The sequence below is a fragment of the Merops nubicus genome, unplaced genomic scaffold (genome assembly GCF_000691845.1).
Source record: "Merops nubicus isolate BGI_N331 unplaced genomic scaffold, ASM69184v1 scaffold8140, whole genome shotgun sequence".
NCBI lineage: Eukaryota > Metazoa > Chordata > Aves > Coraciiformes > Meropidae > Merops > Merops nubicus.
Genome location: NW_008583492.1, coordinates 2579 through 12991, shown reverse-complemented (window position 1 = coordinate 12991; position 10413 = coordinate 2579). Strand labels below are relative to the sequence as shown.

Below are 10413 nucleotides of genomic sequence, written 5' to 3'. Positions count from 1 at the left end.
GGAGGAGAGGCCTCATGTCTTGGAATACATCTCTACTGAACCCACAGTGCCTCTTGGGGGCCAGGCACAGATGCTTTTCCAGAGCAGGCCACCAGAGGCATCTCTGGATGAGGACAGCATAGACTGCCTGTACAGGTAGGGATTCATGTCTGCAGGGGTGGAGGGTTGTGTATCTCTACCTTGAATGGACATGACACATTTCTCCATGTCAGGTTGAATCCTGGAATAGGCAGGTCGGAGGAGTTTCTCATGGCAATGCTGCAGGTGCCAATGGGGCACACCCTTAGTCCAGAAGAGGCCAAGCTGCTCATGAACCAGACAGTACAGCAGGTCCAGGATACCCTGAGCATCTCAAATGATGTTGCTCGGCACCTCCTCATGCACTGCAGGTGGAATGTGGATTTCCTGATCCAGCGCTATGTGGAGAACCGTGAAGCTCTGCTCATCTCCTCGGGGCTGCAAGTACAGAACGCCCAGCCCCCGCCCAGCCCAGGGACCCCCTGCCCAGTCTGTGTGAACCAGCTGTGTCCCACTGAGAAGCCACCAATGCTCTGCTGCATGCACTACTGCTGCAAGGTGAAGGTCTTTGGTTGTTGGCTCCTGTAACTTGGTAGAGAATTGCTGCTGCTTAGTTGCAGCAGTCATTCTTTGTCTGAAGCTGTTATCAGGTGGTTTTCAGAAAGCTCATACATTCTCTTTTCTCAGCTCCCTTGTTGTGATCCTTCAGTTCCTGGTTAGTCTGTTCCTGCTTTTGAGTACTTACCCCCATTCAGTGGTGGTTTCGTGCACCCTCTGCTGGGTGGGGTGGGCTTCCAGGCTGACATGACCCTTGTGGTGCAGCTCCTGATGGGCTCTGATCTCTCCTCTTGCCTTCGCAGCCCTGCTGGAAGGAGTACCTCACCACCCGCATTGAGCAGAGCATGATTGTCAGCTGCACCTGCCCCATATCCGAGTGCCACGCGCAGCCAACGACAGCCTTCATTTGTTCCATTGTTTCCTCTGAGGAGATCATAGCCAAGGTGAAGTAGGAGAGGTGGTTCTGTTTCATTTTGGTCAGCACTAGCAGATAGTCTCGCTGCTGCTTTTCCCCTTCCTATTACTAAGATTGGCAGTGTGACAATTGAGGCAGAGCAGATTTCTCGCAGGTGGTGTCTGTTGTCTCTGGCCATGAACAATACCAGTTATTGAGGAAAGGGTAATATCTAAAGAGCACAGTGGTAGTTCCTCTAAACATGTCTCCAGCAAACAACATTTCAGGTACATCCTTAGTTGAGGACCAGGTGAGAGCTGTGGTAGCAGATCCTCTACTAAAAGCATCCTCTACTGGTGTGCTGGATGGAAGTGATTGTAAAATCTGGGATGCATGAAGAGAAAAACACTTGAGCAATTTCATTTTATCACTGCATCAATGACCCAAATATCCTTTCTCCTGTCAGTCTGGCTTTGAGCACCTCAGGTTTCTGCGAGGATGGCAGAAGTTACCACGTCAGACTTAATCTTCACTCTGAGTCTGTGGGTCTGCAGACATCTCTAAACCAGGCTTCTTGAGCTCTGTTCTCCTTAGTCCTCAGTCGGCAGGGGAAGCAGGAGCTGCTCGTTCTGAGGCAGAAGCTACTTTTTCTCCCTATTCTTTCAATTTTTGCTTATTACTTAAAGCTGAATGCCTTCCCCACCTGATGGCAGAGCTGTGGCTGTCACATGACAGACTCTTTTTGTTAATTGCTGGACAGAACAGGTGTCTCATCTGTTTTCCACTGAGCTGTTGTTTGACAGGTCTCTACCAGTAGTTCCTTCTCCAAAAATAATTCTCCTCCTCTTCCAGCCCATTACTGTCATTATGATCCTGTGTGGACAATCACAAGGAGAAATGAACAGTAGCTATAAAGGCCACTGTATCTATCTCACAGCTTTTCTGGAAGCTTGCGAACTGACAAGCAAAACGGGAAGGCTACAAAAAAGCATTTCCTTCAATATATCTTTTATACCTTGTTTTCTAGAAGTGCTTGGAGAATTAGTGCATGTTTCTGAGCAGTTAGCTCTTACTGGCTTTGGAGATCCTGTAATCACACCTGTCTGAGAGCAGGGTTTAATATTCTATTGCTGTGTCTAGCATATTAAAAAATATTATTGCAGGTCAACATAAATTGCAGCCAGTTTTAACAAGTTGCTCTGATGGTCCCGCTGAAGTGTCCTTTCCCTTTTTACTCAGTATGTGGTATGGCTGGAGTGTTAATGCCTCGTGAGGAGTCACACATACAGGCATAGAATCATACAATCACTGTGGTTGGAAGGAGCCCTCCAGGATCATCAAGTCCAACCTACACCCCACCATTTCCCTAACCACTAGACCACAGCCTCAAGTGCTACGTCTGCTCGTTTTTTGAACCCCTCCAGGGATGGTGACTCCATCACCTCCCTGGGCAGCCCGTTCCAATGCCTCACCACTCTCCCAGGGAAGAAATTCTTCCTAATATCCAACTGAAACCTCCCCTGGTGCAACTTGAGGCCATTTCTTCTTGTCCTATCATCAGTAATTTGAGAGAAGAGACCAACACCAGCCTCACTACAACCTCCTTTTAGGTAGTTGTAGAGAGCAATGATGTCTCTCCTCAGCCTTCTCTTCTTCAGACTAAATAGCCCCCATTCCCTCAGCCGCTCCTAATTAGACTTGTTCTCTAGGCCCTTCACCAGCTTCATTGCTCTTCTTTGGACCTGCAACTTTGTGCTGTTTTGTTGTGAGCAATTTTTCAGTCAGAGTTAGAGTCCAGAGGCACCAGACCCCAGCTGTAAGGCTTAACCTTGCAGCTTCTCTGCCTTAAATCTCCTTCCTGGTTTCTTATTGCAGTATGAAAACGCCCTCTTCAGAGGCTTTGTTGAGTGTTGCTCCAATCTGACGTGGTGCACAAACCCTCAGGGTTGCGATCAGATCCTCCTTAAAGATGGACTTGGCTATGGGGCAGCCTGTTCCAAGTGCTCCTGGATATCCTGCTTCAACTGCAACTTCCCAGAGGTGAGGCTGAGCTGAATCATGGTCAATGCTGTCTTGGTTTGGCACATGCCACTCTGCTTTTGTGTGGTTGACTGGTTGTCTTTTTCAGGCCCATTATCCTGCCAGCTGCAGCCACATGTCTCAGTGGGTGGATGATGATGGGTACTATGAGGGAATGACAAGTGAAGCCCAAAGCAAACATCTGGCTAAGCTCATTTCGAAGCACTGCCCAAGCTGCCAGGCTCAAATAGAGAAAAATGAGGGGTGCCTGCAGTGAGTATCTGGTTTCATTTGCTAAAGGAGACTGAAAGACACACAGTCCATTGTGCATTATTTTTATATTTTTGGCTCTGGAGTAAGAAGTGCAGCAGGCCTGTTTTATAGTTTTAGAAGAATGAATGATTGCTTTTAATTCCTAGGAAAAGCAAAATGTTCCCCAGCTTTCTGAGTTAAATCCATTGATAGCTCCACAGCAGAACTGAGTACCTTTTTACAGCACATGCTTGTCTGCTCTCAGAACCTGCTAACCATCTGTGAATGTTGACATACAGAGAGAGGTACAGGTTATGGGAGTGGATAGCTCAGCATCATTTTTTCTCTCATACTCAACTATTCTTGTAACTTTAAGCAGTTTAACTACCTCTTTTGAACTGACTTGGATCTCTGGTACCTTTTTACATGATAGGGGAGTTACTTCCAGGCTTTGAAGCCAGGGCTTAGGAGTCACCATTTGTTTCTTTCCTGCACTGGCACAGCCCTTGGTGCCCAGCTGTGATATGTACCCACACGTTGCCAGTAGCCCTGGGGCTGCTCAGTGCCTTTTTGCACTGTGCAGTGCTGCATTACTGAGGGAAGAGGTGAGGGGCTCAGTCTTCAGTCTGTAGAATGCTTAGTTCAGCCTTCAAGTGCTCGGCACGTTGATACTATGAGATTGTGCTGCTGGCTGACCCAGCTCGTTTTTGGAAACACAGGGACTGGTTTTAACCATTGTCTGTTCCCAGCAAAGGCTTTAAAAAAAGTACATGCAGGAAAATGCTGAGCAAGTAGCAGTGACTGGGTTGCACACTCCAGCCCTGGGATGAAGGGGAGCACTGGGAGGAACTGTCTGCCAGTGGCTGTTAGGACTCAGTGATTCCCGTTGTTCTTCTCCTGCCATGCAGTATGACGTGTGCAAAGTGCAATCACGGCTTCTGTTGGCGCTGCCTCAAGCCCTGGAGGCCGACTCATAAGGATTATTACAACTGCTCTGCTATGGTGAGTGGTTTATGCTTGTGCTCAGATGCAGCTGGCCTCTCAGAGAGAGGGTGAGGATCTCCACTTGTGCCTGTTACTCTGGGCTTTGTGCACTTGGCAGTAACATTGATGGTATTGTCAAAGTCTGTACTTGTGGTAGCCATTTCCAGGCAATCCTGGTACCTGACAGAAATGGCTCCAGGTTACTTCTGCCTTTCCTTTCAGGTGAGTAAAGCAGCTTGGCAGGAGAAGCGTTTTCAGGACTACAACGAGAGGTGCACCTTTCATCATCATGCAAAGGTAAGACCTCCTCCTTCCTTTGCAGGTGCTGACTGTTGCCTTATCCCTGGTGAGCCAGGACCCTTTCTCTTGTGTCTCAATGTATTTCACCTGAAGCTGAGAAGCAAGTTCTGGATCCAGGTGAGGATGCCTGGTCCTCTCACCCTTGCTCTAAGGGATAGTTCTTGGCCTGGTTTCTTCTACCAAATCTGTTGTGAGAACTGAACACCTAACTTGTGGTGTTCATGTGCTGAAACTGGTGCAGTTCTTGGAAGCAATGACCCTGAGAGAGCTCCCTCACAGACATGTAGCTGTGCAGGTCTCTGCAGGGAGTGCCTGAGCCTGTCACCCCTCCCAGAGGGCAGCCTGTGTGGGGGGTGACCAGGGGGTTGATCTGCTCAGCCTGGTGGCAGAGCTGAAAGAGGAAGTAGAAAGGTTAAGGAGTATCAGGGAGTGTGAGAGGGACATAGATTGGTGGAGCCACACCCTGAGGCAAAAGCAGCAGTTGGAGGACCCACAAGAGGCAGAGGGTCCCCTGCCCTCTTGTCGCTGGGCGGAGGGAGGGGACCTGAGAGATGGGGGGGAAATGGGAGCAGGTCAACTGTCTCAAAGGGGGAAAAGGATTCTTGCCCGTAAGTTGGCAGGGCTCACTGAGAGGGCTTTAAACAAGGTTTGAAGGGGGAAGGGGATAAAACCAGGCTCCTTAGAGATCAGCCCAGGGGAAACACTCGGGTGTTGGGGATGAAATTGACAGCCCAGCTCAAGTGCATCTACACCAATGCACTAAGCATGGGTAACAAACAGGAGGAGCTGGAAGCCAGGAGGAGCAGCAGAGTAACTGTGACATGGTCACCATCACAGAAACACGATGGGATGACTTGTACAGCTGGAGTGCTGTAAGGGATGGCTACAAGCTCCTCAGCAGGGACAGGAGGGGAAGGAGAGACAGTGGGATGGCTCTGTATGTTAGGGAGTATCTTGACTATATAGAGCTCAACAGCTGGGATGGTAAGGTTGAGTGCTTATGGGCAGGGATGAAGGGGAAAGCCAACAAGGCAGATATCCTGGTGGGAGTCTGTTACAGACCACCCAACCAGGATGAAGAGGGAGATGAAACAGTGGGCTGAGGTCAGCTGGATGAGGTTTAACAAGGCCAAGTGCCGGGTCCTGCACTTGAGTCACAACAAACCCAGGCAACGCTCCAGGCCTGGGGAGGAGTGGCTGGAAGCTGCCAGGCAGAAAGGGACCTGGGGGTGTTGGTGGACAGACAGATGAACATGAGCCAGGTGGCCAAGAAGGCAAACAGCATCCTGGCGTGGATCAAAAATAGTGTGTCCAGCAGAGTAGGGAAGTGATCGTGCCCCTGGACTTGGCACTGGTGAGACCACAGCTTCAGTACTGGATTCAGTTTTGGGCACCACAGGATAGGAAGGACATTGAGATGCTGGAGCAGGTCCAGAGAAGGGCAGCAAAGCTGGTGAAGCATCTGGGGAACATGTCTTATGAGGAGTGGCTGAAGGAAGTGGGATTGTTTAGTCTGGAGAAGATGAGGCTGAGGGGAGACCTTTTTGTGCTGTACAACACCCTGAAAGGAGGTCATAGTGAGGTGGGAGTTGGTCTCTTCTCCCAGGTGACTAGCAAGAGGACAAGAGAAAATGAGCTTATTGCACCAGGGGAGGTTTAGATTGGTTCTTTGGAAGAATTTCTTTCCTGAAAGAGTAGTGAGGCACGGGAACAAGCTGGCCAGGGAGGTGGTGGAGTCACCATCCCTAGAGGTGTTCAAAAAACACGTAGACATGGTACTTCAGGACAAAGTTTAGTGGTCATGGTAGTGTTGGGTGGTGTTGGACCTGATGATCTTAGAGGTCTTTTCCAACCTTGATGATTCTATGACTGAAAACTGAGCTCTGTCCACAGCTGAGATACTTGAAAAGGTTGAAGTGATGGCACAATAGAAATGTCATAGTTGAATGCAGAAAATGCTCTCTTGCTGCCTTCATCTTCTGGGAGGGTACTTCAGGATACTTAGCAATTACCTCTGTGGAAAGTGCTATTTTTTTGATCTTGTGGAACTTGACATTGACTTTTTTTTAATTTCCTTTGATTATTGTAGGAATTTGCTGTGAGCCTGAGGAACAGGGTTTCTTCCATCCGTGAGATGACAAATATTAGGACTTCGACCTTTGTTCTTGATGCCTGCAAAGTGCTAGAACGGGCGCGGAAGGTAAGGCTGGATAACAGGCTGGCTGATGTTTAGGCCTAATTCTTTTGGCTTGTTTTATGCCTGCCGTTAAGTGAGGAGATGCTGGCCTTGCTCTACTCCAAAAAAGGGGAGATGGAAAAAGCTTAAGGGAAGGAATGACATCAAGACAAGGGAAGAGCTCATGTCTGCCTTTCTCTGCTGTCATTGTGAGCTGGGCTCTGTCTGCAGTGCTCCTCACAGTCAGGTCGTAGGATTTGGAGACACCTTGGAATCAGCACAAGGATCTATATTTAGGTTTTTCATACACTGTGTTGGTCTATTCCATTTTAAAATGCCCCAGTGGTGGTACTTACCCTTTGAAAGCTCTCCTGATGCTGTGTTACGGTTAAGAAGTCCCTCTTGATGCTTATGCTATGATTTTCCTTTATTAACTTCAATTCATGAGCCATAGGTGTTTTGGGAGCACTGAGGTACCTGCTGCATGCCCTGGTAGCCACATTATGAAGGATTTACAGTGCAGCCACTGCCCAACAATGTGCAGATTCTGTGTGCTGCTTGTTTTGACTCTGCCTGTTGATCAGTCACACTTAGGCATTTACAGTCTGTGTTCTTTTGAAGGCTTGCAGGTGGGAACAGTCAGTTAGTTTGGGCTTCAGTACAAAATAATTACAGCTTTACTTCCAATCCTGTGAGTAGCTGCAGGCAGCCTGGCACTGCTGTCACTCGGCATAATGGCTCGCTGGGCTACTAGCACAGGCCATGAGCACTGCCAGGCTTCTCTCGGCCACTGGTAGGTCATGAAGCCTAGAAGGGTTGGCTGCTCTCTCCTCTTGCCCATGCTGAAGCTGAAGGAGGATGCTTTCCTGATCTGTATTGAGCACTGTGATCTGTACTGCTTCAGGTGCTGGCCTACTCCTGTGTGTACAGCTATTATACCCAGGACACTGAGAGCATGGATGCTGTGGAACAGCAGACTGAGAGCCTGGAGCTGCACACTAATGCTCTGCAGATCCTGCTGGGTAAGTCCCGCAGCCTCTCCAAAGCAGGGGTGAGCATTCCCAGCTGTCTGGTTCAAAGGGTGGCAGCTCTGTAGCGGGCCAGCAGCATGCACACCAGCACCCAGCTGGTGTCGCTCACTTCTTCAAGCCCAATTTTGCCTTCTTGGTGTCATTTCGGGGAAGTCCACTGGATCAATTTGGCTGTTGGTGGAGATAGGTGCAGTAAGGAACAGCACGTTCTATTCTGATAGAGGAACATACGTGCATGGGAGACCTAAGTAGCTGTGACTAGCTCCGTAATCAGAGCCAAGGGACTCGGCCTGTGCTTAAGAGTGTAGAAAGCAGGAGGACTCTGTTGGATTGAATTGCAGAGGACAGCCTGCTGCGGTACGAGGACGTGGCCACTGCTCTCCAGCTGCTGCCAGCAGAGCGTTTGGGCGCTGGCTTGGAGCTGCTGCGCCGCATCGAGGAGCGGCTCTTCGCAATCCTCTGGCACTCCGCACAGGTGAAGTTCACAGGCCTCCTGGTGGCTTGTCTTGCTGTGCTCTTGTAGTTTGACATTGGGCAGACCTAGAAGGGACTGGATCAGCTGAGGGGACAGACTCTCAGTGCTCTGTGTGTGTGTTGGGAAGGGGTTTGCAGCACAAAATACCCCCCAAACTGCATATTGTCTCTCTCTTCTGGCTGTTCTTCCATACTAGCAGGATTTCCATGTTGGGCTCCAGACTTTGGCAGATCCTGGTCAGAGAAAGGGGAAACTCTCAAATGTGCCTTCTTCAGCCCCTGCCTGTATAGGGTGAGTTTTCTTAGCAGGGTAATAAGGAAAAGTGGGTGAATACAGACAAAAAGCAGGTGACCAGAGTTTTCTCCTGTGCACAGTGACATACAAAAGAGTTAATAATAGATAACTGATTACTTGCATCCTGTGTTGTTGTTTGCAGTAACAATATAAGTGACATAGTGAGGTAGGGCAAAACCTCTGCTTAGTATGCAGTTATGGTCAAGAAAGCCCTATCAGTGGCAGACCCAGTTATGGAAGTTGCTCTCCCTGGACTCTCTTGGGCTTCTGTGGAATGTCCCACTCTTTCTTCAGAGGTGTATCAGAGATCTAGGGGGTGTCTAGATGAGAGAAGCAAGAAGAAGAACAGACATGGGGAGACATGGAAGGGCCTGACATTTATTTTAAGAAGGGAATGGAGAAGAGGTGACTCAGCTGTAAAATAGTACGTTGGGAGGTGAAATGGATGGTTTGTTTCCTTGCCCTAGAGCACTGAGCTGGCAGGTGTTAAGTGTCACTGGAAGATGATGAGTTTGAAACAAAGTCATCATCTGAATGCCATGCTGTTTAAGCCCAGAAACACAACTGGCATCTGCTATCCCAGTGTGACCAATCCCCTCTGTGCTTCCAGGAGCTGAACAGGGTGCTGGGTGTGGCAAGAAAGAATCACAACTGGGTCAAGAGACAGTGTCTTTCAGAAAGAGCAGGGTTTCTGGTCTCTTTGGAATGAAGCTGAGACACCAGAGCTGGTGGCAGACAGCAGCCTGTTGACCCAGCCACACGTGGCTCTTGGACACAGCCCTGTGCTGCATGCATAGATAAGGCCATTTCATCACCTCCTAGGTGCACCTGCATGGCTGCTCTGTCCCTGAGGCATGGCTGAGGTGGTGGTAGTAGGGAAGACAAGAGGGATGTGGGGCTGGGTTGTGGTTGCTGCTTCCAGCCAGGACTCCACTCTGATGTTCTTCTCAATAGGCCAAAATGCACCAACTTCTGTGACACTTGCAACACAGACGAAGCTGGCAAAGAGGTTGAAGTTGAGGAGTATGAATCCCAATGGCAGGAAGACTATGATGATGATGACGACGACCTTGATGAAGACAACTTTCTGTTTGATGACGAGTCAGATAACCTTGATTGTGACTCCTACTTTGATGATGATGATGCCTATGACTAGAACTGGGCTGTCAACCAGGCTGCCAGCCCGGACCTCTGCCTCTGCTCTGTCTCAACCAGTTTGGTTTATTTTAGTATCTTTCCTCAAAGACATTGAGGAGTGTTCAGATAGAGTGAAGAGACTTTTCTTCTGGAGGCTACTTGCTCAGTGACTCCTCTTTAACATGCAGAAACATTGTTCTGGACAGTGGACTGTGTTACTGTGTCCACATCTCTCAGAAAGACATCTCCTTGCCTTTCTCTGTTGTCTCAGTTTCTGCCCTTAAGTATCTAATTGAGTTAGGAAGTCACAGTCCAGCTGCAAAGTGAGGATTGCTTGCCACCTGTTGAAGGACTGTTCAGTGTCTTTGGGTGTACTTTCCCCAAGGAGTGGATGTAGGTGAGTGTGGTACTGCCTAATCCAGCCAGCATCTAGCAATATTGTAAAGTGATGTGATTACACTCAAGTCAAAGCCTCCCATTTGGAGATGGTGGCATTCCCTCTGGAGCTGCAGCTGGATGTGGTTCAGTGCATTCTTCTAGTTGAAGGGGACAACTTTTTTTGCTGTTTATTGGAGTAGTTGTCTTTTCTGTTATGAAGTAGAATGAGCTGCTATGAGTGGCACAAGTTTTCAGGGCTGTTTTTAAGTGTATGAATATATGCATACACACATATATGTGAGATAAATATATATATATGCAGATGCTGTTCAGATAATACTTTATCTTTGCAAAAAAAAAAAAAGCCCTGAGGAACAGGAGTTGAAAAAAATTCTGT

The 10413-nt window shown here is 48.6% G+C and overlaps 1 protein-coding gene across 1 annotated transcript; it reads left to right on the top strand.

Annotated features, from left to right (window-relative positions):
- The first annotated feature begins 249 nt into the window (after positions 1 to 249).
- On the top strand, positions 250 to 9657 carry CUL9 (cullin 9). The gene is made up of 11 exons (XM_008940880.1): positions 250 to 576; positions 879 to 1019; positions 2846 to 3010; positions 3099 to 3262; positions 4150 to 4243; positions 4448 to 4522; positions 6615 to 6725; positions 7606 to 7723; positions 8074 to 8207; positions 8407 to 8498; positions 9456 to 9657. Exons 1-11 carry the CDS (start codon positions 250 to 252, stop codon positions 9655 to 9657), a joined length of 1623 nt encoding a protein of 540 aa, XP_008939128.1.
- Positions 9658 to 10413: the final 756 nt, after the last annotated feature.

What these genes read in the sequence shown, in the direction of transcription:
- CUL9 (XM_008940880.1), top strand. Translation starts at nt 250, where the DNA reads ATGGCAATGCTGCAGGTGCCAATGGGGCACACCCTTAGTCCAGAAGAG. An exon ending in TGCTAGAACGGGCGCGGAAG is followed by an intron (nt 6,726 to 7,605) that starts GTAAGGCTGGAT and finishes GTACTGCTTCAG; the next exon opens with GTGCTGGCCTACTCCTGTGT. An exon ending in TCCTCTGGCACTCCGCACAG is followed by an intron (nt 8,208 to 8,406) that starts GTGAAGTTCACA and finishes CCATACTAGCAG; the next exon opens with GATTTCCATGTTGGGCTCCA.